Source organism: Phymastichus coffea, unplaced genomic scaffold (genome assembly GCF_024137745.1).
Source record: "Phymastichus coffea isolate CEN01 unplaced genomic scaffold, Cenicafe_Pcof_1.1 PCOF00028, whole genome shotgun sequence".
NCBI lineage: Eukaryota > Metazoa > Arthropoda > Insecta > Hymenoptera > Eulophidae > Phymastichus > Phymastichus coffea.
The window spans coordinates 827,674-854,578 of NW_026706839.1; the positions used below are offsets into that span (position 1 = coordinate 827,674).

Genomic DNA, 26,905 nt, shown 5'->3' on the forward strand with positions numbered 1-26,905 from the left:
CCGAAAAAAGCAATTTTATCCGAGCACGTTGATTTTATTATCTTAGAAAGCTAATTTTTATCAATTTGAACGAATTAAGAAACTATAGTTCATCATAAAATTAATATTGAACGTAAAAGCACTTATTTGCGTCGTCGTGCTATTCAAACTAAATTCTCATTTAACGTTTATTAAGAGGTACGTGGGAGAGGAAATGAACATGGGTGTATAATGCCGTTGCATTTTATTCAACAGAATAATGATGTACAAATTGTAAGTAAAAATGATGCAGTTATTTGATTTTGAAAGTCGTTTAGCGCATGTAATAACACTTTGATGTTCATCAATACGAAGTTAACTTTACAAAATATTTATTATCATTTAGAATAGCCCCTGTTTCGCCTTTATCAATTATTATCCTGATACAAATATTATATTTTTAATTATGCTCAGATTCACAGAACATACCAAATGTTTTGCAAAGCTCCTTACACGTGATATTTTAAAGTTGACAAGTACGAATCACAATATTACAAGCCAGTCAAGTAATTATCATGCAGTTTTCTCTTGAAAATTTACAAAATGGCAATGGTGATGTAAATAATCATGTAATTATATATAGATTGCAATTACAATAATAGTGACGAAAAAATTGATAAAAATAATAATGATAATAATAGCAATAATGACCGGTAAACTCTGAAACAATGTGAAAACGGTCATAACATTATATAATATCCAATTATTTAAATATACAAGTCGCTTCGTATCTTCTACTGTACAAGCATTTTTTCAGACGAGAAAACGAGCGACACCTTCGTAAAATAAAAAGAATTTCAATAAACAATTGTAATACTAAATCCTACGCTGAAAAATGGTAAATTTTTTGACGTCTTTGCGAAAACTCGAGCGGTTCGTTTCATTGACCTTTTGATTGTTAATTTTCTATCTGAAAGCATTTCCAACACTTGAAAAAAAAAAGAAACTAAAACAAACGAAATTCTGAGATTTATCACGTTGAACAGATCACTCACAAGTCTCCAAGGTTCATTTGTAAAAGTTCGACAATTTGTTGCAACGAAAAAATCGATCTGAGGCAAGTTGAAAATAAGAGTCTACTTCCCTCTAAAAGAAAAATTAACAATAAAGAAGATCAACAAAGCAGTACGGTTGGCATGATGGCCATTAAGACCGTCGGCCCTGTCGGAGCACGCTCACACGCACGCACTCGCACGCACAGCCACAAACACGCAGCTAAGAAATCGGCCAAATCGTAATTACAGGTGCTGCCACTGTCCGGCTACCGTAGCCGAGGATTCGATAGCCCTAGCGATGGCCTCGTAAAAGCCATGGCTGAGCCAGAGTTGGTTGAGCCGTTTGTACTTGTCTTTGCAGAGCTTGAGCGGATTGCCCCTGTGCAATCCCTGATCGGTCTCGCCATACTCGTCGAAATAGGGTGGGCATCCATAGCAGCCACGGTTCGGACTGCGCAGAAAGACGATCTCACAGTCGCGTACCCTTAGGAACAAGCCTACGCCGGCGCCGCACTTGTTGGCATGGCTAGTGCAGGCGCCGACCATGGCCTTGTTCAGCTCTGTCTGGCAGCAGTAGCTCTGCGAGCAGAGCATTTCACCGCAGACGAGGCACATGGTCGGGTTGCGCGAGTCCTCCTTATCACTATTCGGGCAGGTGAACATCGACACAGTGTTCATGAGCTCGCTGTAATCGTCGGGCAGCTCGACCAATCGGTTGATCTTCAGCGGCTCGCGTATTTGCTTGTCGAGCTCATGCAGGCACTGTGGGTGCTTCGACCAATCGATCAACAGCCGCAGCACCCTGTCCGAGTCGAACAGTTCGTCGAAGCTCTCGGGCAGACCAAGGTAGCGACACATATTTTCATAGCTATCGCCGTCGAATTCGGTCAGGTCCATCGGCGCTGGCACGTCGGTTACGAAGTGGAAGTAAAGCACGCAGCATCTCAGAAATGTGCTGCAGCACTGTCTCACCCGGCGCCAAATCTCGCTGGGATGTCTCTTCCCTGGTGACACGCCCAGAACTTCCAGCACCTTCAGGATCGTACTGGACTCTCGAGCGCCCTCGTCACTTATGTCCTCTGCTGCTTCCGAGTCCATCTCCATCACATCATCCTGCTCGGCGAGTTTGAGTGTCAGCAGGATCTTGACCACCAAAGCCGTGAACACCAGCCTGGTGGTGTGCAACTCAACGACGTTGCCGGTAAGCACCGAATACGGATTGTCCATGTGACTGCTCAGTAGATTGGTCATAGAGACGAGTAAAGTGACAAGCATGCCGAACGGATCCCAGCTGAAGATGCTGTACTCGCTCTCGGTATTGCGCAGCAGGCAGCAGAGGCAATCGAGGGCATATTCGGCGATGCTCTCGGCGCCGGTCTGCGAGTTGGCGCCGGCCACGTTTCTTGGCCACGTGGCATTGATTACCGCTGACACTCGGGCCAGGCCTTCCAGGCTATCCCTCTGCCTCGATGATAGAGAGCACAGCAGCGCCTTCTCCGTATCTCTTAGTAAAAATTCTATTGCGTGGATGGTATAGGCGGTCGACTTCCAGGCCAGCAGTGGCACCTGCGAGTCGCTCTCGTGCGGCTCACAGCCTAAGCCTTTGGTGTACGTCGTCTGTGTGAACAACTGGATCATCTGCACGAGGCTCTCCGACAGATTTGGTCCGGGGCTAGCATATAGATCAAGCAGGGCTTCGCCTTTGGCACCATGCGATTTAATGGCTGCGATCGGGCAGCCGACTATCGTCAATTTCGCTGCGACTGCATTGGCGTCCTCTAAGTTCGCATCGTCTGTGTAATCAAGTAAAATTTAATAAAAATTCTAAATGCACTTAGGTCAGTATAAACGATGCATACCTAGTGCCTGCTCAGAGAGGTACTTGCAGTAACGGCAGTTTTGACCGTGAACTATCATCTCTCGGTTGATTGGTCCCAATCCCCGGCATTCGGCTACGGAACTCATGATATCTAGCCACTTGTCAAAGCTCAAATCCGGTTGTTCGGCAGGAGTGGATTGCAGAAGCCCTAGCGCCGGTAAAACCGGGAGGACGGTGTTGCTGAGGCACTCGCACAACGGACAGAGGTATTCCTGCTTCTCCACGTCAAAACTGGCCGGCTGTCGAAGTCTGTAGGGTCTGCGATTCTCTTTGGCAAGCACGTTGTCAAAGTACTTTTGCCAGCAGGCGGCGTGCATTACGTGACCACAGGTACTCGCGTGCGGTGACGCCCCTAAGTAGGATGACAGGAACAGTGGGGTTTTTTCTGGTAAGCTACGATATTGCGGCTGCTGTTGTTGACACAGCACTGTAGACTGTTGCACGAAGGCTGCGAACACCATCGCGTTTTTGTCAGCCTTGACCGGATGATCCTCTTGGCAGAGGATGCACGTGTAAGACTTCTGGAAGCACGAGCGACTGGTCTGCCGACGGCCCAGAGCAATTGTCGCATCGTCCAAGCTCTCACTTAAGTCCATTGCCGAACCTCGCTCCACCGAATCTTTGGTGCTGGGGTCAAAGACTGTCTCCTCGAAAAGCTTCGGGTTCTTTTGTATGAAATGATTCTGCATCGCCTGCATATGTGCCATCACTTGTGCGCGCTTCTTAGCTGCCATTTTCATGCGCCATTCTTGGCTGCCTGTAAGAGCAAAGCGAAAGAGAAATTTTGTGAAATAAATAAGGATTGAGAGCATCAATGAAGTCCAATTGTCGTTACCTTTCTCAGCTTTGTCGGGGTCTTCGGTGGCATCGTTAGCGCCAGCGGACGGCATGGCTCCAGACGCCGCAGTCGAGTCAGCTGGTGACTGCTCGACATCAATTATGGATGAGCCAGCGACCTGCCGGAACTTGTCGAGGACCCAAATGAGTAGATCCTTGTGCGACTCGATCCTCGGGCTGCTCTGCATCTGCTCGAGCAGCTTATAAATGTCTAACTTGGTGGCCCTGTCAGTAAAGGCGAGGAAAGGATAGTAACCGGACTCCTGCTCCTGAAGCGCGTAACCGATGAGGTGAAGAATCTTGTGGACCTGCGGCTCGGAGAAGCTCCTGGCACGTAAATCTAGAGTACGCTGAAGGACGGTTTGCATGATGGACATCATGACGTCGCATTGCAATAGATTGGTGACAAGACTGAGCTTTTCGGTGAGTTGCGGAAGCTTAGGCGGTGGGCAGCACTCAAGCTCGCCGGCAGCCTTGCGGCGCTTGCGCTGTGCTTCCTCGGACTTACTTAGCTCCTCCTTAGTATAGTGGTAGAAGAAGACGTTGTACTGAGAATAGAACTGGGGCTTAAGCTCATAGACACCCTTGCCGGCGGAAACCACTCGAGGCTTCTTGAAGTCGGCCACCTCATTGATGACGCGCTCCATGCCGGTTTCGTGGTGCACATCGTCGGGCAGGGTTTTATTCAGCTCCGAGTGTGACAGCGGTTTAATGCACAGTTGTTGAATGATCTCACGCTTGAGGCAGTCGTCTGGCGTGACACGACCGATGCCCGGCACGTAGCGCTCGCCGATGATAGTAATGAGCAGACCTAAGAACTCCTCGGCTAGACTGATTGTCTGTCGGATGCTGTCTTCCTCACTAGTCTTAAGAACCTCGGCTTCAAAGTCGGGCTGCGCCCAGTTAACCAGGTTGAACTTGTTGAGGATGTGGATGAGGAATTCGTTGCTCTCGAGAAGAGCAGCGCCAGCCTGTAGTAGTACGATGTCCTTGTCGAGCATTTCGCTGCGGCACTTGACGTTGTGGTAGAAGTAAAGCTGGTGCACGAGTGAGTAGCCATTACGGCGCCACATGCCTGCGTGCACTTGTGATATCATGGCTTGAGCACGCAGCACCGGCTCGATCATCTCCTCAACGCTAGGTCTGGCCACTTTGGCGAACTCGGTGCTATTGAATGACAGCTCATGGCGCTCCAGATGCAGGAAGAGGCCAGCAAGGAAACGCGACAGCGGCAAGTGGATGGACACAGGTTCGACTGCAACGTCGTACTGCACGCATGAGGCGCTGTGATCGGCTACCTCACGGAAGGTGGTAGCTGCCTTGACGGGCTGCTCCTCGAGCTTCTTGAGCACCAGGCGGAAGGCCTTGACGAGGACCGCACGGTCAGCGCCGCACCACTCGAGTGCCAGGCTAATCACTGGCGATAGTTTGATGTATAGGTTGAAGGCCGACTCCCATTCCTGTTCGTACTCCATGTGCTGGCCGACTTGGCGCACAACGGCATCCATCGACTGCATGCTCGCCATGAGGTTGAGCAGCAGCGAGACGCCCTGCAGAAAGCCAGCGCGCAAATCAGCCTGCCAGCAGTCCGGCGACGGCACGGCACTCAGGAGGTAGCGCAGATCGTAGAGCACGTACTGCGCGCGCTTGAAAGAATTGTTGGGGCTGTTGCGCTCGAACTCGAGCTTGCCGGCGGTGTTGCAGCGGCGCGTACTTTCCGAGAGGAAGGTGTTGAAGAGGACCAGTAGCGCATCGTGCTTGGCGATCAGCAAATGGGCTAGCGTGGGCACGGTGAATAGCTGTACCGACAGCGAGGCAATGGAGTACGAGTGGTCGTGGTCGTCACGAGTGAAGTCCTTGAGTATTGAACCGTAGCTCTGGCAGAAGGCCACGGCCAGGCGACGCTTGCTCTCGTACTCGGTGAGCATGCCCGAGATGAAGAGCCGGTGCCAGCAGGTACGCGCGGCCTTCCACAGCTGGCAGTCGCGCAGCATGATGCCTTTCACCACGGAGACATCGGGCGACTTGGCCGAGGCGAGTGCCACCTCGCTGAACACCAGCCGGAAGCCCTCGCAGTGGCTGATGAACTGCTGCAACCAGCCGAGCAGTCGCATGGCGAATATCTGGTGGGCGATCACATGCGCGTGCTCCACCATGACCTTGAGTGGCCGGGAGCTGTGGCGCTGAGTGAAGCGCTCGATCTCTTCCTTTAGCTCGTTGCAATGCTGAAAGCCGCTGCACTTAACCACAGCGCGACCCTCGCGGTCGATGTTGGTCACGTACTCGGTGGCGTCGCGCTGACTGCACTTGATCACGCGCGTCAGCGTGATGATCACCAGTTCGAAAGTGTGGGTCTCGTCGTTAAAAAGTACCGTACAATAGGTGTCGTTGCCCGCGGCGCCGCCCAGCTCACCCAGCTCCGCTTCGTCCGAGCGACTCTTTGCGCAGAGGTCAGCTGGCAGCCCAGGGCTGTGCTCGATCGACAGCAGATCGTAGCAGTACTTGAGCACCGCGCGGAAGGCCACGGCCGCGCGCTCCGCCATGTCCTCGGGCAGCGCGCTCGTGGGCGCGTCGCGGTGCTTAGTGCCTGCCAGGTGTACCGCACAGAACGGCTCCTTCTTCCAGGCCTCTGGGTCGCCACAGTCGCAACAACCGCCGCCGATCGAGATGCCCATCTTGTACTTGTGGCCCTTGTGCGCCGATTGCTTGAAGCAGTCTACACACAGCACGCAGGTCGAGTCCATGCCGCACTCGCGGCAGCTGTAGGTCGGCTCGCCCGACTTGAACACGCGCCCGCAGATCGATGGTGGCCTGTCCATCTGGTTCAGCTGCTTCAGTACCTCCTGTGGGTTACCCTTGCAAATGAATTCCTCCAGTGGATCATATAGCAGCATCTGGGCTTCCTTCTCATCGAACAGCCATTCTAGACAGTTGTCCGTTGGCTCCAGCTTGTATATCTTGGGCACCCACTCTCGCCAGTACTCCTTGAAGTGCGCATTGGACAGTACTCCCTTGCTCATCTTGTCCATCCAACTGGCCACGCATGATTGGCTTGCATTGCTCTGCATTATGGGGATGCTCAGTGACAATTCTACATCGCTCATCCCATGCCCTTCTGTCTCTTCGCTTTCGTTGTTCATCTTTCACCGCTCATACAGACTTGTAACTTCACTACAACATTACAATCATATTTCCATTATAACCTTGCATTCAGTTTCCCAAGCACAATAAACTTATCGTAGGTTACCAAACTCAAATAGTGCATTGACCAATTTTAGAAACAAGGAAACAATTGCTAACATTGATATCTAATTTTGAAAGTCTTGTTTGATCTTAACTTGAGATTATTGAGTCATTTGGGCATGCTCACAAAGAAATCTTTAATTATAGCTGCAAACTGTAGCAGGAAGACAAATATATTACAGAGAATAAAATAACAAACAAAAGCTGAGAGTGACAAAGGACAGGAAAATACAAATTGATTGTGTAGGAATGAGAGAAAAATGAGTACAATGATTGGAAAGAAAGTGAGGAGAGCTGGAAGAAAGTGATCAATAAGTAGAAGGGCGCCTGTAACAGAACACCAGACAAAAAATACTGCCAAAATGAAAACGTAACGAGTGCCATAAAAATTGGTACGTGGGCCAGAAAAGAATTTTCCACGTTAGTGGCAAAAGATAAGTGTTATAATTGTGTAAAGCCTAGATAAGAAGAGAGTAGCAGCAGGGAGTGAGGCAATGAGCGAGAGAAAGAGAGAGCGAGAGAGAGAGAGAGAGAGAGAGAGTGAAAAATAAGAGACGAAAAGAACGTATGAGAATGGCTCTGTCGTCGCTATTGGTATACGCACAGCAATGTTGACTATTAATAGCGAGTTCCAAAAGTAATGCTCACCGTGCAGGAGAATGATGACACCACAGTCTCTTTAGGGAAAATCGGATGATGCGTGCTTGCGGAAACTCTGTCCTAGGCCCGAATGCTAGTGACTATGCGAAGGAGAAAGGAAGAAAGCAAAACAAAGGTTCCAATCAGCTGCTGAGCTTCAGTATGTCTCAGCTGAGCTGCATATTCCTCGAGCTGCACTGCTCCCGACTGCAGCGGGCAAAGCAGCAGCGTGTGCGGTGCGGGTGAGGCGCAGACAGAGCAAGCTCAATTTGCCGTAGCGAGAGCTTGAAAACACGGAAACGTCCTTCACAGCTGTGTGCTCGTCGACGTAGTAGCTACAACAATGCACACAAAATGGCTCGCTCTCCTACTCTTTCTCTCTCTCTCTCTCTCTCTCTCTCTGATTCTCCCCTCCGTACACAGCGCTACCGAGAGCTGAGCAGAGCGCTGCAGCAGTGCTTTGTCTTGTCCACTGCAAAATGAAACTGGGCCCCCTTCTGGACTTGCAAAGCACGACCGCCGTCGTCACTCTTATGCGCAAGCTGCGCAGCTATAGTCTCGAACTCGCGCGAGATTTTGCTAGAAGACGTCACGCAGTTGGATTTGACAATAGACCAATACGTTACTTAGTATGTAGGATACCTATTTCCTCGTTTTCTCTTTCTTTCTCTCGTCTATTGCACCTACGACTCACATATATGTTTACGTGTACATAGGTACATTCATACGTGCACCTATACCCCAACTTACTTTTTCGCAATCATGTAACCGGAGTAGCTAAATTATTTTATCTTCTCGCTATCACGCCATTATCGAAATATATATACATATACATATATATATAGTATTTTAAAGGCTAGCTTGGCTTGCATATGTGTACATCTATGTAGCTTTACTTAGTATCACAAATTTATACGTGAGCGTGTACAAGCCATATTATGCAGCATTAGCTCGGTGGGTAAAATGTATGTTTACGCAGAAAGTATTTATCAGAATTAGAAAAACGTGTTAAGCTGAAGTCTGCGTACGATAATGGATTTTGCAAAGGATAGTGGAGGATCCGGTAATTGTTCTTTATTTTACTTTACTAAATGGCGGTGAGTCTTCGATTGTGGTACTGATAGTTTAGTTTAGTTTTTATAGATGGCGGTGGGTTCTACACTGACGCGGGTTTACCAAAATTGAAAACGCATGCGTGATAGGTCTTAAAAGCTAGTGCCCAGATTTAGCTGTTTTAAGATAATCGATAAACTAATTATACCGTTAGATAGTTTATAAGAAAAGTAACAATTTGTTTCGCTACCATTTTTTATTTCATCGGAAAATCTCTTAAAAAAATTTAAGTCTTAAGTGTTGCTCCTGCACCCAAATATACGATGTGCGGTAAAATCTAGAAAAATTCATTAAAAAAATAATTTATACACTAATTTTTAATTCATGAGACGAACTAACGACACCCAGATGAAATCATTGATAAATTAATTATTTAAGTAAATAAAAATAAAAAATTGTTTCAGCCTATGGGAATATTGGGAAATAGTGGGATATTGCGTGAAAATGCTTTGACGATTCTTCGTGAGCCAGTAATGATTAGTGTGAAAATTATTTTTTTTAATAAATTTTTCTAGATTTTATCGCACATCGTATCCGGCTGTTCGAGCTAGCAACCAAGACTTACTTTATTTGTTTTAAAGAGTTTTTTGAGGATATATGAACAAAAGATAGAGGAAAAAATCGTTGCTTTTTTGATGAACTATCTAATGGCATAATTAGTTTTTCGATTATCTCAGAAAAAGGTAAATCTAGGTGCTACTACTATAGCTTTTAAGACTTATGCACGATTGTGAGACGCCGATAAGGCAATATGAGGTTCGAATAGCTCGGACATTAATTCGCAACGCGTAAAATTCTAAATCGAATTTATTTTTCGTCAAGCACCATTGACAGGTTACAAGGTTAGATTCGAGTTTCTGTCACGCGGGTTGCGAGGTTTATGTTTGTCACGGTGTGAACATTGCTTTTTCTTTTCGCCATACTGCGTCAAGCATAAATCCCGTAACTTACATAACAGAATCTCCAACCTAACATCGTATCGCGCCAGTAGTGTTCATCAAACAAAAAATAATTTCAATTTTGAAATGCGCGTCACGAATTTACGTGCGGTAACAAAAGACATTGCGTCCGCATCCAAAAGAGCGAGAAATTTGAAAAACGCAATCAATAGAATCAAATAATAATTTATAATTAAAAGCCATACACGTTCATTCCCAATTGAACGTCTGATAATCAATATTTTATATCGGCAATTTAATTAATGTTATTGTTGATGCATAATAAAGACATTTATATGCTAAAAGTTGATGGACGGTTTACAAAAATATATAAACCTGATCTAACATTGCTATTGTACAAGAAGATTGAAATTTCACCTTTAAAAAAGTTATGTTTCCGTTAAATGAAATTAGCCAAGGTGCAATAACGTCACTCGCAATTTATAATTGGTATATCAACTATATTTATTGGTTGCAACGTGATACATTGCTGATAATCATTGAAACGTTTAACAGAACTGCGACAGTCTTTTCGGATTTGGCCGAACATCATAAAATATAAAGTTGACTCGAAAAGAGTGAAATAGAAACGCAGATGGAAATAGAAAAAATGCAGGTACGAAGAGAGCAGTGCTAACATATCTCCTCGAGCTCGATGGCCTCGGCAGCCTCGAGCATGCTCTTGAGCGAGCGGTCGTCGAGGAAGTCGAGCACGTGGTCGACGCAGATGCTAGGCAAATCGACCCCGGTAATGAGGTACCAAGCGTCAAGGGCGGATGCCAGCAGGCACCTGCGCTCGCGGGCCTCGTGGTAGACGCGCCAAAGCAGTCCGTAGTAGCTGGGGAACTGGGTCTCGAGCCGCGCCGGCGAGAAGTCGGCGGCGCCGCCGAGGCAGGCGAAGCGCCGCCGAGGGCTCATGTGCAGCAGGTCGTAGAGCGAGGGTCCGTGCGAGCCGTGGAGCGCTTGGCCGCGGAGCAGGTCCACCTCCCGACGGCAGTCGTCGCGCAGCCGGCCGAACTGGCGCGCGCACTTGTCGAGCGAGACACGGCACTGGTCGAGCGACTGCTCCAGACCCAGCGCCTGCAAGCACACCAGGTGCTCGACCACGCGACGCGCCATGTCGGCGCCGTCGAGCAGGCCCGGCGCGGCCAGGGCCTGGTCCAGGTCGGCGCCGAACTGCAGCAGCAGCCGCACGCCCTCGGCGCACTTGTACTCGATGGCGTACTGCAGGGGCGTGCGGCCCTGCGCGTTGGTCGCGTCGACGCGCGCGCCCGCGCGCAGCAGCCGTCCCGCCACCGCCGCGCCGTCGCGCCGAAAGTACTTGGCGGCCACGTGCAGCGGCGCCTCGCCGAAGGCCTGGCGCGCGTCCATGTCGGCGCCGCAGCCCAGCACCAGCAGGTCGACGAGGCCCGCGCGGCCCGCGCGCACCGCGAGGTGGAGCGCGCTGCTGCGCTCGCGCGCGTCGCGCTGCTCCACGTCGGCGCCGAGGCGCACCAGCCGGCGCACCAGGCCCGCGCAGCCCGCCTCCACGGCCATGTGCAGCGCGGTGGCGCCGCTGCGCGCCGCGGCCAACCCGGCGGCGGCCGGGTCGGCGGCCAGCAGCAGCGCGGCCAGGCGCTCGTCCCCGCGTTGCGCCGCCAGGTGCAGCGGCGTGAGCCGCTCGCGGCCGGCGTCGCGAGCGCGCGCGCTCGCGCCCAGCGCCAGCAGCCGCGCGGCCAGCTCGGGCCGGCCGCGCGCCGCCGCCAGGTGCAGCGCCGTGCGGCCCTGGCGGTCGGCGAGCTCGAGGTCGAGGCCGCGCGGGCCGCGCGCCAGCGCCTCCAGCACGCGCGCGCCCGCGGCCAGGTGCAGCGGCGCCCAGCCCATGAGCGCCTCGCGCGCGTCCGGCCGCGCGCCGTGGCGCAGCAGGCTCTCGGCCACGCGCGCGTTCCCGTAGAGGCAGGCCAGGTGCAGCGGGCTGTGGCCGCTGCGACTCGGCGCGTCCACCTCGCAGCCCTGGCTGATCAGCATCTCCACGACCATCTTGTCGGCGAGCGCGTCGCGCGGCCGCGCGCGGCTCTTGGCCACGGCGTGCAGCAGGCCCTCGCCGCCCGCGCTCGTCTGCGCGAAGTCCGCCGCGTGCTCCTTGAAGATCCAGAGCATGCGCAGCTGGCGACGGCGCGCGGCGAGCGCCACGGGCGTGGCGCCGTCGCGGCTGGGCCGCCCGGGGTCCGCGCCTTTGGCCAGCAGCGCGCGCACCACCTCGTCGTAGCCCGCGAGGCCGCGGCCGCGCTCGTCCAGGCAGCGGTCCACCACCAGGTGCAGCGCGCTGCGGCCCAGCCCGTCGCAGGCGGCCACGGCCTCGAAGCGGTCGAGGACGGCGCGCACGAGGCGCGCGCGGCGCTGCAGCGCCGCCACGTGCAGCGCCGTGCTGCCGTAGCAGTCGGGCCGGTCCACGGGCACGCCGCGCTCCACCAGCCGCTCGCACAGCTCGTCCAGCTCGCCGGGGCGCAGACTGGCGCGCCAGGCGGCCGCCCACTCGTCGCGCGTGCTCAGCAGGATGTGCAGCCAGCCCTCGCCGCGGCCGTTGGCGTAGCCCACCTCGGCGCGCTCGAGCAGGGCGCGCAGCGCGCCGCGCAGCCGGTGGCGCGCGGCCAGCTGCACGGGCGTGAGGCCGCGCGCGTTCACGAGGCTGGCGCTGGCGCCGCGCGCCAGCAGCCAGGCCACGCGCGCCTCGACCTCGGGCGCGCGCGCCCGCCCCGCGTCCTCGATCAGCAGGTGCAGCGGCGCGTCGCCGTCGTGGTCGCGCACGTCGGCGCCGGCGCCGCGCGCCAGCAGCAGCTCGGCCGCCGCGAGCATGCCCTGGCGCAGCGCCAGCCGCAGCGGCGTCTCGCCGGCGGCCGTGCGCGCGTTCGCGTCCGCGCCCAGCGCCAGCAGCGGCTCCAGCACGCCGAGCACCTTGCGCTCGAGCAGCGCCGCGCCCGCGGCGCGCCGCCGCAGCAGGCCGCCGCGCCGCTCGAAGTCCACCGCGCCCAGCTCAAAGGCCATGTGCAGCGCGCCGGCGCCCGCGTCGTCCGCGGCCTGCCAGTCGACGCCCTGGCGCAGCAGCTCCAGCAACAGGCCGCGCTGCCGCGTGATCGCCGCGTAGTGCAGCGCGGTGCGGTTGCGCGCGCGCACCCGCGCGCTCACGCAGGCGCCGTGCCGCAGCAGCACGCGCACGAGCGCCAGGTTCTCCAGGCCGACGGCCAGCTCCAGCGGGCACACCACCCGCGCGTCGCCCGTGTCCCTCTTCAGGCAGATGCCCCTCCGCAGCAGCTCCTCCACGGCCTGCTCGTCCTGGCGCCGGATCGCGTCCAGGAACTCGCCGTAGTTGTCGCTCTCGGCGCCGTCCGTCATGCTCGCGCGGCTGCCTGCCGCGGAGAGCGGCCGGGGTTCGCTTCACCACGGGCGCTCGGCGGTACGCGGAGAGCGCCCGGTGCAGGCGACGCAGTGGCTGGCGGGCATGTCGCTCGCCGGACGGGCCTCCTCGACGCGGGCTGCCGCCCGCGCGCCGCTAACCTCTGCGGCTGCACGGCCGAGCCAGTGGCAACTGGACCCTCCGCGAGAAGCATTCGGCAGGCGCGCATGCCCCCGCCGGGGCACGTGTGCATGCTCGCCGCTGGACGGCAGACGCCCTTTCGCGTCATGCGCATTTCCGGCGCTCCGTCTGGAAAATCTATATGCGCCAGTGTTATGTGTGCGCTTGCAAGCTCGGAAGCTCTCGCGCGTTCGAGCCACGGTCGCACGCGTGCAGTCCAGCTGGAACGGCTGCTTCGTCAGAGTTGACCATCAACTTCGAGTGCGGACAATGACACAGCTGCGCGATTTATCATCTACGATACGACTGTTTTCGAGACAATATCAAGTTTAACAATGAAAGAAAGCTTGAACCAACCGTATCTCGTGGCGCGCATATTTTTTCCAGAATTTTTCACCCTTCGTAATCTACTAATTCTACATTGTTTTGTTGACGGTGTGATACGTACGCAAGGGTTATGCTTGCGGAGCTCAAAAACATCAATTATTGCTTTTGTATATCTATCGGTAATGTGTGGAAGAGCATTCAGATAAATATTCAACCGTAATTTTCCAACTATTTAACGTTATCAATAAATAACATACGCTTTCGTTTATTTCTGAAAATTCGTTTGCAAAAAATTTGCTAGTAGAATTTCTTATAGCTGATTGTTTCCTGTATTTTTGCAGCTTTAATAAATTTCCGGAATGGAATACCGACAGACACTTGAGAAACTATTAGATTTCCTATACAAGGGAAGAGACACCTTCGAACAATTGCAACTGACATTTCTATTAACGATATTGTGAGTTCTTATTTATAGAAACGTCTTTCTTTATACAAGTTCAATAGCTACTAAACCAACGAAGCTTATTCGTTAAAAAAAAAATAGTATATAGGTAACTGATCTTTACCAATGAGTTTCCAATACTTTTACCATTGAAGGAGTTAGCCTACTGTTTTATTCAATTTTTATTGAATTTTACTCACAAGTTTTTACATTTTAGTTTGTGCTAAATATTTGTGCACAAATGCGGACACCTAATTTCTCTAGGTGTTGTTGATCATTGGATTAGAGCTTTATTCTAAATGTTTATTGTCACGGATAAAAATAATATTGTTTTTACAAGAGGGCAGTAATCTTAAATCATAGAAAGAAACTTGCAATAACAAATTCTCTTGTAGCGGGAAAATATCCTTTTGTGACAAAAATATATGGTTTAAGAGCTAGAAGAATTCCGCTTTAAGCTAAATTAGAGATGAAAATCATTTTGGTGCTGGAAGAATTTGCTTGTTCTAAAGTCAGGTAGAAAAATTATTATATTTTGATTATAAGTCGAATTCTTTCACGTCTTAGCTTACAGCACAACTTCGTTTGAAAAATTTCTGCATGCCAAATGATTTTTCTGCATTGATTTTCAGCTCACTTATCTCGCGTTCATACGACTTAAATCCTCATTTCAAAGCGAACAAAGTTGGAATACTCAGAGCTTTGGCTAAACTTTACTTTCAAATCAATTCACTTCTTTTAACGTTAATAGAAATGAGCGATGAAAAATTTTTTATTTACAAGTTATTAAAAAGCTTAAGCTGCATTTATTGTTTAGAATAATTTATATTTGTTCAACGTTTACATATTTTATGTATTGAACAAACTCGTTCGAGGAATTTATTTGTACATACATATTATTTTACATTATATAAAAATAATGAAAAATCGACGATTATTGTCTAATATCGTATGGATGCGTATATAATACATTACCAAACTAGTGTCGGAAAGTAGATACTTCTCTCGTATGAGGTTTACGCCTGAGTAATGAGAGGGTGGAAAGGCACACGAGACGATAATCTCTTTCCCGAACATGTCAGCTATGTTATGTTTGAAACAACGCGTGGAAAGAGCAGCACTATGAGTGCAGGTCTTTTGCTGAGTCGTGCTTTCTGCACGGCATGTTGAAAGATATTTATAATTCCTTTTAAATTGAACGTATTAAATATAAAAATACAATTTACATACAAATTTCGAGACGTTTCGTGCACGACCTATTCGAACAAAGAAATTAGGGTCGTATTATTAACGTAATAAATAAAAGAAGCAAGTAGAAAAATAAAAATATATAAGGGAGGCATTCGGCTAGATAACCTTCAACAAGTCTTGGCCGCATCTATCATGTTTTTCAAGCACTCATTGGTCAATAAGTGAAAGATCAACTGGACACAACTATCGGGTAAGCGTATCCTACTAAGTTGTTCCAGGGCGCGCACAGCCTGATCAAAGATGAGCTTGCGCTCCCGAGCCTCGAAGGCGAGCCTCCAAATGAAGCCGTAGTAATGGGGAAACTGGGTCTCTATATCGGCGAGATCGAGGCAGCGGTCGTCGTCTAGGTAAACCAGTCGGCGGGCTCGCGGCATGTGCAGCAGGTCGTAGAGCGAGACCCCGTCCCCAACCGGCCGCGCCCGCAGCGCCTCGACCTCCTGCCTGTACTTGTCAACGCCCTGCGTGAGCAGTTGCGCAGAGGTCGACACGCCGACCGCGGTTAGCCAATGCGGCCCAACGGGCAGGCCGGCTGACTGCAACTTGGCCAGGTGGCTGACCAGGTAGCTGGACATCTCGCGGTTGGCCAGCACGAGCGCGTGCACCTCCGCGGGCAGCGGCTGGTCCAGGTCCACGGCGAACTTGAGCAGCAGGTAGAAGCCGAGGCTGCAGCCGGCCATCACGGCGCAGTCGAGCGGCGTGTGGCCGCGCGCGTTGCATAGCCGCGTGCGCGCACCCAGCTCCAGCAGGCCGGCCACCGCGTGGTCCTCGGGGCCGGCGGTGCTGCGCGCCGCCTCGTGCAGCGGCGTGTCGCCGTCGGCCGTGCGCGCGTCCACGTCGGCGCCGGCGCGCGCCAGCAGCCCAAGCAGCTCGCGCGGCGCTCGTCGCCGCACCGCCAGGTGCAGCGCGCTCGCGCGGTCGCGGCGCCGTCCACGGCTGCCCGCCGCGGCGCCCAGCGCCAGCAGCCGTGCGGCGACGGCCAGATCGCCGCCGGTCGGCGCTTCGCACAGACAGTGCAGCGGCGTCGAGCCGTCGCGCGCGCTCGGCGCGTCCACGTCGGCGCCGGCGCGCACCAGCAGCTCGCAGGTCTCGGGGCAGCGGCCGCGAGCGGCCAGGTGAAGCGCGGTGGCGGACTCGCGGCCGCCGCAGTAGGCCGCGTCAGCGCCGTGGCGCAGCAGCGCGCGCACCATCTCGAGCGGCGCCGCCAAATCGGAGCAGGCCAGCTGCAGCGCCGTCGAGCCATCGCGACAGCGCGCGTTCACGTCCGCGCCGCGTGCGGCCAGCAGCTCGAGCACGTGGCGCGCGGCCGCGCCCGCGCGCATCGCCGCCATGTGCAGCGGCGTGAGCAGGTCGTCGCTGCGGCAGTCTACCGCCGCGCCCAGCTCCAGCAGGCGGCGCGCTACCGCAAGGTTACCGCTGGAGGCGGCCAGGTGCAGCGGCGCCCAGCCGCCGCGCGGCCCCGGCTGGTCGAGTGGGCAGCCGGCGGTCACGGCCAGCTCGACGATCGCGCGGTCGGCCATCTCGTCCTCCATGCCGGCCAGCCGGCCCGCGGCGATGTGCAGCAGACTCGCGCCCTCGTCCGTGCAGGCGCGCAGGTCCGCGCCGGCGCCGCCCTCCGCCATAGCGCGTACTAGGCCCGCGTACTTGTACTGCGCGGCCAGGTGCACGGCCGACATGCCGCGCTTGTCCTTGCGCCCGGGCAACGCGCCCTTGGCCACGAGCATGCGCGCCACCTCGGCGTAGGCGTCCTCCTGCTGGCGCTCGTCGTCGATGCAACGGCTGACCAGCGCGTGCAGCACCGTCTCGCCCTCGGAGTTGCACGCCAGTACGTTGGCGAAGCCCGCGGCGATGATGCCCAGGATCTGCGCGTTGCGCATGCGGATGGCCGCGTGGAAAAGCGTCTGGCCGTAGCAGTCGACGGCATCGAGCGGCGCACCGCGGCGCACCAGGTCGCGCACGATCTCGTCGATCTCTCTGATTGACAGGAAGTCGTCGGATGTACTGCGGCCGCCGCCCACCGCCTGATACATCTTGACGAACACGTGAAGCCAAGTCTCTCCCTCGTCGTTGACGTAGCGCACGTTAACGTGCTTGAGCAGCACCAGTAGCGTGTCTCGCAGTCGGTATTCGATGGCCAGCTGCAGCGGGATCTCGCCGCGCGCGTTCTTGTAGTTGGCGTTGACGCCCTTGCTAAGCAGCCAATTGACGAAGGTCGCGTTGTTCTTCTGCGCGAAGGAGTCCTCCTCGACGCCCTCGTCCATGTCGGCTTCGTCCAGCTCGTCGCTGATCAGCAGGTGGATCAGTGAGTTGCCCAGGTTGTCGCGTACGTGCACGTTGGCGCCACGCTCGATGAGGAAGCCCGCCACCTCGATCATGCCGCGCTTCAGCGCCAGAAACAGCGGCGTCTCGCCCGCGCTCGTCTCGGCGTTCACGTTGCAACCCGCGTTCAACAGCATCGTCGCGATCTCGATGATCTCCTGCTCCACGCTGAACTCTCGCCTGGCCACCTTGCTTCTCGGCCGCACTGCCTCCTCCTCGGCTTCCTCCAGTCGCATCTCCTCCAGCTCGAAGACCATGTGTAGCGCCGTCGCCCCGTTGCCGTCGCAGCTCGCCCAGTCCGCCTTGTTGTCCAGCAGCTGGCGGATCATCGGCTTCTGCCGACTGAGCACGGCGCAATGCAGCGCCGTTGGCGTCGGCCTCGTCCGGCTCGAGGTCATGTAGGCGCCGTAGCGCAGCAGGATCCTCGCCATATCCAGGTTCTGCAGGTTGATCGCCAGATCCAGGGGCCTTGTCGCCTCGGGCTTTGACTCGTCTCCCATCGGAGAGCAGCCCTGCACCAGCAGCTCTATCAGGCAGCGCTTGTCGTTGTTCATTATGGCCGTGAGCAAAACTTCATTCTCGTTGCCCACTTCCTGATTATCCGTGTCCGATGGGGAGTGGGCCATCGTTGCCGGTTTATTGGTCGTTTTCCCGGGCGAAAAACCTGCTATCGAAATTTTATTAATTTTATATATTATTTCAATTCGATCCATCTATTATATTTTGTTACAATTCATCGTTTTTAGCATTTTGTCATTTAAATCCTATGAATTGTTTTATCTGAAAAATATTCTATCAAATGATATCAAAATACTCGACATGTGAAAATATAAAAATCCAATATTTTATTTTATAGGTTTATTAACTGGTATAATGGCAAACAAATCAAGCTAAACTTGCCTTCAAACGTCAACTATAGTTTGCCAGGGAAGAGCCGCCCATAAACCGATATTTAAACGTCCTTTCAAACAGTTCCATGTTCCCTCTGTACACGGCTGGTTCTACACGTGATTTCTTGGCGTCGCAGCTGTAGTCCTTGACATGGCTATAGAAAAACACAATTTCCCGACGCGGCAATAGGCAGCCACTTCGATGTCAATAACTGACTGACGAGCGCGATTGAGCCTTCGACAGATAAAGCATTTGGTTAATCTGTCTCGTATCGCTATGTGTTAAGGTTAACCCCCAAACGACTGCTCAGTGCTCAGACGCTCCCCACACAGCTGCAGCGCAATCTTGGAGTGGCTCAAAACTGTTCTCCATATGCATCCCCCGTAAACCATCTCAAGTTCGCGGTCCGCGGACCAATGAAATAACTGCAATGTTCAAGAGTAATCTACCTCAACAGGTATATTCTACACAGAAATAAAACGTCCGTCTGACCATCGATCAAAAAAATATAAACAATAACAACTAAGATGCTCAATCGTCAATGAATTTATGTTGTTTTCACTGAGCAAATTATGAAATCTTTATGAAATCAATTTCTCTACAAAATGCTTATCTTTCAAGTAAATAGTGCGAATTGATTAAAAAATGTACATAGCAAGTTTTGCGGTTACTCACAGTTGTTTCGTAATTTATCTTATTATTCCAATCACTTCTTTTCAAAGTAATAAAAAGCATTTGACCTAAAATTTTCATTTCCTCTTCATGTATGAAATAATTTTCATGATTAATTTAGTTCAGCGCATCACCTCCATCAAACCGGCGCTGATAGCTGTCTATGATTTAGTAGCAATTTCAAAAGGTTAGGGTCAACTCCGAGTTTTATAGAAACGGAGTTTCTGAATTACAATTCATTTACTATTAAATAATTTTATATATTTTTTAATCTAGTCTTAGTATTATATTCTTAATAATAATTCGGAATTAATTACTAAAACTACAATGTTTAAAAAGTATGATTGCAAATTGTTTTAGTGCTTTGATAAATAATAATATTTCTACATAAACTATTGCACATTTTTCAAATTACAGGTTTGATGAAAAAGATAGTGTCTCCAGTGTACAACAGTTAAAATCATCTGTACAGAAAGGAATTCGTACAAAACTTCTAGACTCATATCCTTTTTTGGACAAATATATAGACCAAATTATACCTAAAAAAGATTCTTTTAGATTAGTGAAATGGTCAGTTGATGTTCTGTCACTTGAAAATTTCCATAACTATTTTTTGTTCTTTTAGCCATGACCATATCGAAATAATGGTAAACAGTGCAGGAGAGTTGTTATTCTTTCGCCAGCGAGAAGGCCCTTGGATGCCAACATTGAAACTTCTTCACAAATGTGAGAGATCTAAAAATAGTTTTGTTATTCTTTAAAATTTAAGTCTTGAAACTCTGATCTTGGAAGACAAATTTTTTTAGATCCTTTCCTTATGCCTCTTCAGCAAGTAGATAAAGGAGCTATTAAATTTGTACTCAGTGGCGCAAATATCATGTGTCCTGGTTTAACGTCAAAAGGAGCTCGCATGACTCCTGCTCCAAAAGGAACTGTGGTTGTATCCTTTTCACAATATTTCTTTTATATTATTAGATGTCTGATTATTGAAAAATATTTCCTTAATGAAAAAAACAATTAGGCTGTAATGGCAGAAGGTAAACAACATGCTCTGGCAGTGGGAATAACAACTCTGTCAACTGATGACATGTAATATTTGAGCTTGCAAATAATATTGCAAATGTAAGATATTAGAAGATTATAATCTGTATTTCTTATGTTTCTAGAGCCAAAGTCAACAAAGGTATAGGTATAGAAAATTGTCATTACTTAAATGATGGGCTGTGGCAAATGAAAGCTGTAAAGTAAAATATAAGGAGTTATATGTAAAGATGAATAAATTTTCCACTTTTAATCATTATCATTTATTTATTGAAATCTTGAAATCGTAGTTGTATTACAACCTGCGCTCATAATATTTTATATTAAATGTCAATAGAACCCAACCCTAGTTGATTCTTTATAGAAGCTTACAACTACAGCTCTAACATTTTTTTATGCATATAAATTTGTCAAAATCTACACAAGATACAAAAAAATGAAACAAATTTGCTCAACTACTAGAAGACAAACTTAAAGTCACAGCAATGACTCTTAGAAACAGTACACCACATTTTACAATCAGCATTTCAATTGTTCGTCATTCCTCGAAACTCCATGTATTGGCTTGAATTATTTTACAATTACGCTCAATTAAATAAGACTCGGACAGGGCGATGCTTCTGTTGAGAAAAATAATTGTCGCTTGAGGAGCCCGCAGTCTTTAAAAAATAGGCTCAAGCTGAGCCGGCCTTGCCGTCTGTTTGAGCCTCTTGAGCCTCGGGAGTAGCATTCGGACGTTCAGCTTCGGCATGCGGTGGTCCTGGTGGATATACCGGTCCGCTAGGCGATTGTTCCTGATTACCCGCAACCGTTGGATTGCCACCAACGTCAGCGTGAGGACTCTGGGGGTGGTAGTGCGGACTATGGGATCCGTGCGGACTGTGCGAGCCATGCTGCGGTCGAGCCATCGCATGAGGCGGATACTGCGAGTAGGGCTGGTGATAGTAAGGGTGGCCATACGGCTGAGGTGGATAGGGCTGGTGATACTGCTGCTGGGGATAACCGTAAGGCACCCCGGGATGAGGCGGTCGCGGGGCTAGCGGCACGTTTTGCGGCTGTTGTGCGCCAGGAGGGTAACCCTGGGGATAGCCCATGCCCGGTGGAGGCACGTGCGGTGGAGCTCCAGGGGGCGGATGCACCGAACCTCCCGTCGGAGGGACCTGATGAGGAGGCATCGGGTGGCCTGGCATCATGCCACCGGCTGGTTGGTGCGGAGGATGCTGATTAGCTGCAGCGTTTGCCGCGGCGACTGCAGCTGCGGCCACCGCAGCGGCTGCGGTTGTCGACGGGGCTTGCGGTATTTTTGGACCTTGTGGTGGCATACCTAAACGCATTATAACAAGCAATAGATTAGTTCTAATGCCCAAAAAGTTTCATTGATATTCTTGGACCATTTCTCACCTGCTGATACATTTGGCGTGTGCGACGGTACTTGTGAATACGGCATTCCTAAGGTAAAAACATTTTCAATCTAGATAACACACCTATGTAAATATTTCATAAAACGACTGTTAAATACCTGACGGCGGTATCTGCTGTGCCTGTGGTGGCATTTGTTGCTGAGGTTGTGTAGGCTGTTGCTGATTTACTACAATAACAAAACATAAATGTTAGATTTTAAGCTGATAAGAGAGCCCGATTTTAAAGGCTTGATTTATTAAAAATATATAATAACCCATTGTTATCTGTTGCTGTTGTCCCTGTTGTGGCGGCGGCATTGTTTGTAGACTAGGTCCTATCAAATAAAACACAATACGTAATCGATTTAATCTCGCGAACATTTTTTAAATGCTGAGAAAATGCTTTTCAAAAATAAAATTCTAGCGTAAAATTGTTCTTAATTATCATTAAACACAATTGATTTCGGAAAGAAACAAGATAATGAAAATTAAGTATTGTAAGTAATAAACTTTTATTTACTCCGATTAATTTCATAAACGGGAATAGTGTGATTGCTTAGCCTCGGTTTGCAGACCAATAACGTAGCTATTATTATTTAGTCGTGAGCAAATTTTAATTTATCTTGCCAATTAGCAAACGTTGACGGACAAAAACATCACTTTGGCCACATACCTGTAGGTGTTTGAGATTGTGGAGGATGTTGTGGTGGTTGTTGGGACTGAGATGGCATCTGTTGTTGCTGCTGCTGTTGCTGCTGCTGCTGTTGCTGCTGCTGCTGCTGCTGTTGTTGTTGTTGTTGCTGCTGCTGCTGTTGCTGCTGTTGTTGTTGCTGTTGTTGTTGCTGTTGCTGTGGTTGTTGTTGACCAGCTTGAGGAGGCAAGGACTGTTGTTGAGAAGGTAACGGTGATTGTTGGGGAGATGGATGTTGGATAGGTGAGTGCTGTTGCTGTTGTTGTTGCTGCTGTTGTTGAGGAGGTATTGACTGCTGTTGTTGCTGCTGCTGAGGAGACATTTGTTGCTGTTGTCCCGGACCTACAGAAAATATATTGCCATCAACTTATAAAAGAAAGATTATGATTTTAAAGAAAATGCATAATAATTAAGCAAAACAATGACAGTTATGACATGCAAAGCTTTAGGCAATCTCATTATAATCCAATTAGGAAAATTGCTTTATAAGCTTTATAAAGCCCTTCATTAATTAATATCCATAGTAAATTATTGTGTATGTATGTATTAAAAACGTCGTATAAACGATCGATAATGGGTACTTGAAAAATCAATGCAGCTACGTTATGCTACGTTAATCTTCCATTTCTCCCATAAGTATAATAATAAGTTACAAACGAAGAGTGTGCGAAGTTTCTCATTTTTTTTATTAAATGACAGTTGAACGGTCATGCAATAGTTATTGATCAGTTTATGGTATGAAAATTTAGAAGCGCCGCACTTGAAACGATTATCTATTGTTCAAAATCTGGTTTTCATCTAATGTCTCCTGTTTACTATGCTAACGAATATTAATTAACGATGAATATTAACGAATGAGGCTTTATCTATGTGCTAAAAATAAATATTACAGTGACAAAATTAGAAAGAAGAGTTCTGAGATACAATTAATTTAAGGCAAATAAAAGATTATACAGCATAGGTAGATAGTTGTTTTTCAAATAAGCAAGATTAATAATTGTAGTGTAAAAAGCAAGGTACTACTAAAATACATTTTTGCAGCATACATTTTTCAAATATTTATGTAAACAATTTGTGCAATACCTTGCGATATTAATGATTGATGATGGGATAAGTGATGGTGCTGATAAGGGGGCCCTGAGAAATGCAAATTATGTAGATGATCAAGGCAACTATTTATGTGTGCAAATGAATGTACAAAAAGATGAAAGCTTAACAAACCTGTCATTGATGGTTGAGATTGATGCTGAGGAAGTATTTGTTGACCAGGCATCTGTTGACCGGGCACATGTTGGCCAGGCATATGTTGGCTAGGCATTTGTTGACTAGGCATCTGTTGACCTGGTATTTGCTGACCAGGTATCTGTTGAGTAGGTATTTGCTGACCAGGCATCTGTTGGCTAGGTATCTGTTGACCTTGCATTTGTTGTGGAGGTGGGATCATTGGTTGTTGAGGTGGCATTTGTTGCGATGGCTGTGGTGGGACCTGTTGATTGGGCGGATGTTGAGCAGAAATCGGTTGTTGCATTGGCTGACCTTCTGGGAAAACGTTTTTGTTAATACAATTTATAGAATTTACAGAAAATGTAATATTCTTTTCAAATATTTATTTAATACCTTGCTGTTGAGGCGGATGCATTTGCTGTGGATCGTGAGGCATTTGTTGTGGACTTGGAACACCTGGAACAAATGAAACGAGAATTGAAAGCTAATCCGTCACCGAATCCTTTTAATTTAGTTTGTTGATGGTATTTGCCATTTATCAAATACACTACATACCAGGGAGCATTTGTGGTCTTGCTTGATGCATTTGGGGTTGCTGATGAGGTTGAGGGGATATTTGTTGTTGTGTAGAAATTTGTTGTTGCTGCGGAGGCGGAGGTACTTGTTGCGAAGCTGGAAGTGATTGAGTTGGTATGGGAACTTGCTGTTGTGGAGATAATATTTGTTGTTGGTTTACAGAAGCTGTAATAAATAGGATCAGATGCAATGAATTATTTACGATTAATTTTTTCAGATTTATTCGTGGTCTTTATTTTTACCTGAAGACACAGGTGGTTGGTGAGATGGAAGCTGTTGTGGTGAATTAGACGGTTGGCCAGGACCTTGTGTTGATTGTCCACCAGTCATTTGTGGACTCTGTGGAGGAGCTTGCGTTTGATGTTGAGTATTCATAGGCGAATAGTTTGGACTTGGAACAGTACTTCCAGGACTCGGTTGATTTTGTACCGTATTGTCTGGTGGAGATGGTGTTCCTTTTTTATCATTACAAGGTTTATCGACATCCATCTTTTCATCTTCAATTTTAGTTTCTGGCGCCTGTTATTGTTCAGCCAAGATATTAAATCACAGCTACGATTCTATCTAATATATTATAACTTATAAACACTGTACCTCTGAAGACGTTTCTTCTTGCATAGGAGCTGGAGTAGGAGTTGGTGTCGAGTTTGGCGTAGATTCAGTAGAAGGAGGACCATTTTCTTGACGACTCTCTTCCGCCGTACCTTTTAGCCTTTCTCTTCTTAATAAATCATATTGCCTCTCAACCATTTTATTAAAAGTTTCTTCATCAACCGCCGGTTTACAGTGCTATAAAATAAAATATTTATTTAAAACTTATTTTACGAAAGATTGTTTTGATAAACAATACCTTTTTTAACTCTTCTTGAAAAACTTCACTAGTCTCAATAAATTTTCTTTTCTTTGCCTCAAATTTTTCTTCTATTTGTTGCAATTCAGCCTCCAGTTTTTTCTAAATAAATGTGTTAAGTTAGTGAGAAAAAGTTTGAGATGAGAATTTTGTTATAAAAACAATTTTTATCTACAACTTACTTGATGCATAGTTAAAGATTGCACTTGTCTCCGAAGTATTTGCATTCTCTGAGTTGTAACTACTGAACGCACGTCAGGAACGACGGTATCACTGAATATTTCATTAATTAATCGATGATTGCGGATATATCTCGAGTACGCAACGTGTTTAACCGAGTAGCCATCATCTTGGTCTAAAAAATAGTTTGTAAATTAATTATCCAGATATTTTTGTATTACCAAAATTCAATAAAGACTTGCCATCATCATCTTCAGCTGGTAGAATGTCGATTCGCCGATCCTGTGCACTTTGATTCTTACTACTTCCAGATGATCGTTCGTGAGTTTCGCGATCGTCCGTACCTTGTTGAGCAGCACATAATGCTTTATGGAACATCAAACCATCAAATTTAATTCAAATTTTGTTAAATGAAAATTTTAAAGAAATAATTGATCATTTTTATATATTACTATAATAAAAGTTATGGTTCTTTGTATAGACTATCAAATCTCAAATGTTTATGACTAAATCTAATTGTTAGTATTTGCTAATAAAATAGATTAGCTCACACTTGTAGACTCATGAATCAAATTTACCTCTATTTTTGGCTGCAATGTAAGCCAAGTATGCTGGAGAATTGTGATAGGTTTTCAAACTTTTATCGTACTCGGTCTAGAAACAACAAAGAATTTCAATAATAGATGAAAATTAATCGATAATGAAGAACTTACCTTTTCAGCTTCATATTCTTCTATAAATTCTGTTTTCTCTTCTTCTGGCAAGTCTCTCCACATTTGTCCGATAATTTTTCCGATCTCCCAAAGTTTTAACTCTGGATTCTGTGCTTTAACTTGGTCCCATACCTTTCTGCTGTACCTCATGTATGGCATTAGAGGCTTCTCTGGTGGTTTTGGTGGTTTAGGCATTCGAGAGTCAGCCTAAAAATTATTGATATATTTATTTTAAGATCTGTAATAAATAACGATGTAAAAATAGTTCTAATTCTTACTGGTGTGTTTTTGCCAACTTTTTGAGGTACAAATCCTGGATGTCCATGAGCAGTTTGTATAAATGGACTTCCAGCATCTTTCTATACATTGAAAAGAATATTATTACAAAAAGAGTAATGGAAATCAAAGGAAATTCCAATAGAAACATGTGAAAATTTTGCTTACACCAGATCCAGAACCACTACCACTACTTCCTGGTGGCCTCATTCTCTCTACAACAAAAAATTGTTGATTATTAGGAACTCACAGTGAAATGTATTGTCAAGTACATTAAAAGTTAAATAACTTACGACTCGCGGGGCTGGCGATATTAGCAGCGGCTATTGCCACTTGCTTGTAATTAGCGGGCAACGCCATTCTGATATTACAATTGCCGGCGTCTATCTAAGAATCTAATTGTTTATGACAATTGTCTCTTGATAATCCGTCGTTGCACTAAACAATGTACACAATGCAATTAACCCTAAACCTACTTCAAAGCTCAAATGACGCTATGGTTGCCGTGAGAGCCATCGATGCGAGAGTTTTCGTTCCAAAAACCTGTACTACACTCAAACCGGTCAATGTTTGTACGTACAACAATTGCTTTGGTCAACATACACTCACGCACTTGAGATAAAATGCATTTTTGATGGAATTATTAATCCCAAAAAAGTTTACATGCAATGATATGCATGCTTACATCTTAATCATGAAGCGGTTTTGGCACTTGCGGTACACGACGGCGGGCACTCGAAATAGTCGACATTCACATCGAGAAGTCGAACGTTACGATTTGAACGGACGCTATATATTATTTCGAGATATCGACATATGAATCGAATAAATTGTATAGCG

The 26,905-nt window shown here is 48.5% G+C and overlaps 5 protein-coding genes across 5 annotated transcripts; 1 reads left to right on the forward strand and 4 right to left on the reverse strand.

Moving 5' to 3' along the window:
* Positions 1–200: 200 nt before the first annotated feature.
* Positions 201–7,860, reverse strand: LOC131662740 (E3 ubiquitin-protein ligase UBR2). The gene is made up of 4 exons (XM_058932620.1): positions 7,621–7,860; positions 3,728–6,900; positions 2,873–3,649; positions 201–2,806 (listed from the first exon to the last, which is right to left on the reverse strand). The coding sequence occupies exons 2-4, from the start codon at positions 6,867–6,869 to the stop codon at positions 1,257–1,259; spliced, it is 5,469 nt and encodes a 1,822-aa protein (XP_058788603.1). The 5' UTR covers positions 6,870–6,900; positions 7,621–7,860; the 3' UTR covers positions 201–1,256.
* Positions 7,861–10,132: 2,272 nt separating this feature from the next.
* On the reverse strand, positions 10,133–13,184 carry LOC131662944 (ankyrin-3-like). The gene has a single exon (XM_058932962.1). The coding sequence runs from the start codon at positions 13,032–13,034 to the stop codon at positions 10,296–10,298; it is 2,739 nt and encodes a 912-aa protein (XP_058788945.1). The 5' UTR covers positions 13,035–13,184; the 3' UTR covers positions 10,133–10,295.
* An 853-nt stretch (positions 13,185–14,037) lies between these two features.
* On the reverse strand, positions 14,038–18,895 carry LOC131662943 (ankyrin-3-like). Its single transcript, XM_058932961.1, has 2 exons — positions 18,452–18,895; positions 14,038–18,215 (listed from the first exon to the last, which is right to left on the reverse strand). The coding sequence occupies exon 2, from the start codon at positions 18,175–18,177 to the stop codon at positions 15,343–15,345; it is 2,835 nt and encodes a 944-aa protein (XP_058788944.1). The 5' UTR covers positions 18,178–18,215; positions 18,452–18,895; the 3' UTR covers positions 14,038–15,342.
* A 412-nt stretch (positions 18,896–19,307) lies between these two features.
* Positions 19,308–20,489, forward strand: LOC131662945 (malignant T-cell-amplified sequence 1 homolog). The gene is made up of 6 exons (XM_058932963.1): positions 19,308–19,452; positions 19,532–19,684; positions 19,740–19,840; positions 19,921–20,054; positions 20,136–20,203; positions 20,281–20,489. The coding sequence occupies exons 1-6, from the start codon at positions 19,442–19,444 to the stop codon at positions 20,360–20,362; spliced, it is 549 nt and encodes a 182-aa protein (XP_058788946.1). The 5' UTR covers positions 19,308–19,441; the 3' UTR covers positions 20,363–20,489.
* A 322-nt stretch (positions 20,490–20,811) lies between these two features.
* On the reverse strand, positions 20,812–26,773 carry LOC131662942 (putative uncharacterized protein DDB_G0291608). Its single transcript, XM_058932960.1, has 18 exons — positions 26,359–26,773; positions 26,234–26,280; positions 26,068–26,148; positions 25,790–25,996; positions 25,655–25,730; positions 25,319–25,441; positions 25,079–25,251; positions 24,897–24,998; positions 24,641–24,835; positions 24,289–24,565; positions 24,026–24,211; positions 23,864–23,926; positions 23,468–23,785; positions 22,229–22,588; positions 21,831–21,890; positions 21,675–21,743; positions 21,557–21,604; positions 20,812–21,479 (listed from the first exon to the last, which is right to left on the reverse strand). The coding sequence occupies exons 1-18, from the start codon at positions 26,423–26,425 to the stop codon at positions 20,830–20,832; spliced, it is 3,102 nt and encodes a 1,033-aa protein (XP_058788943.1). The 5' UTR covers positions 26,426–26,773; the 3' UTR covers positions 20,812–20,829.
* Between the last annotated feature and the right edge of the window lie 132 nt (positions 26,774–26,905).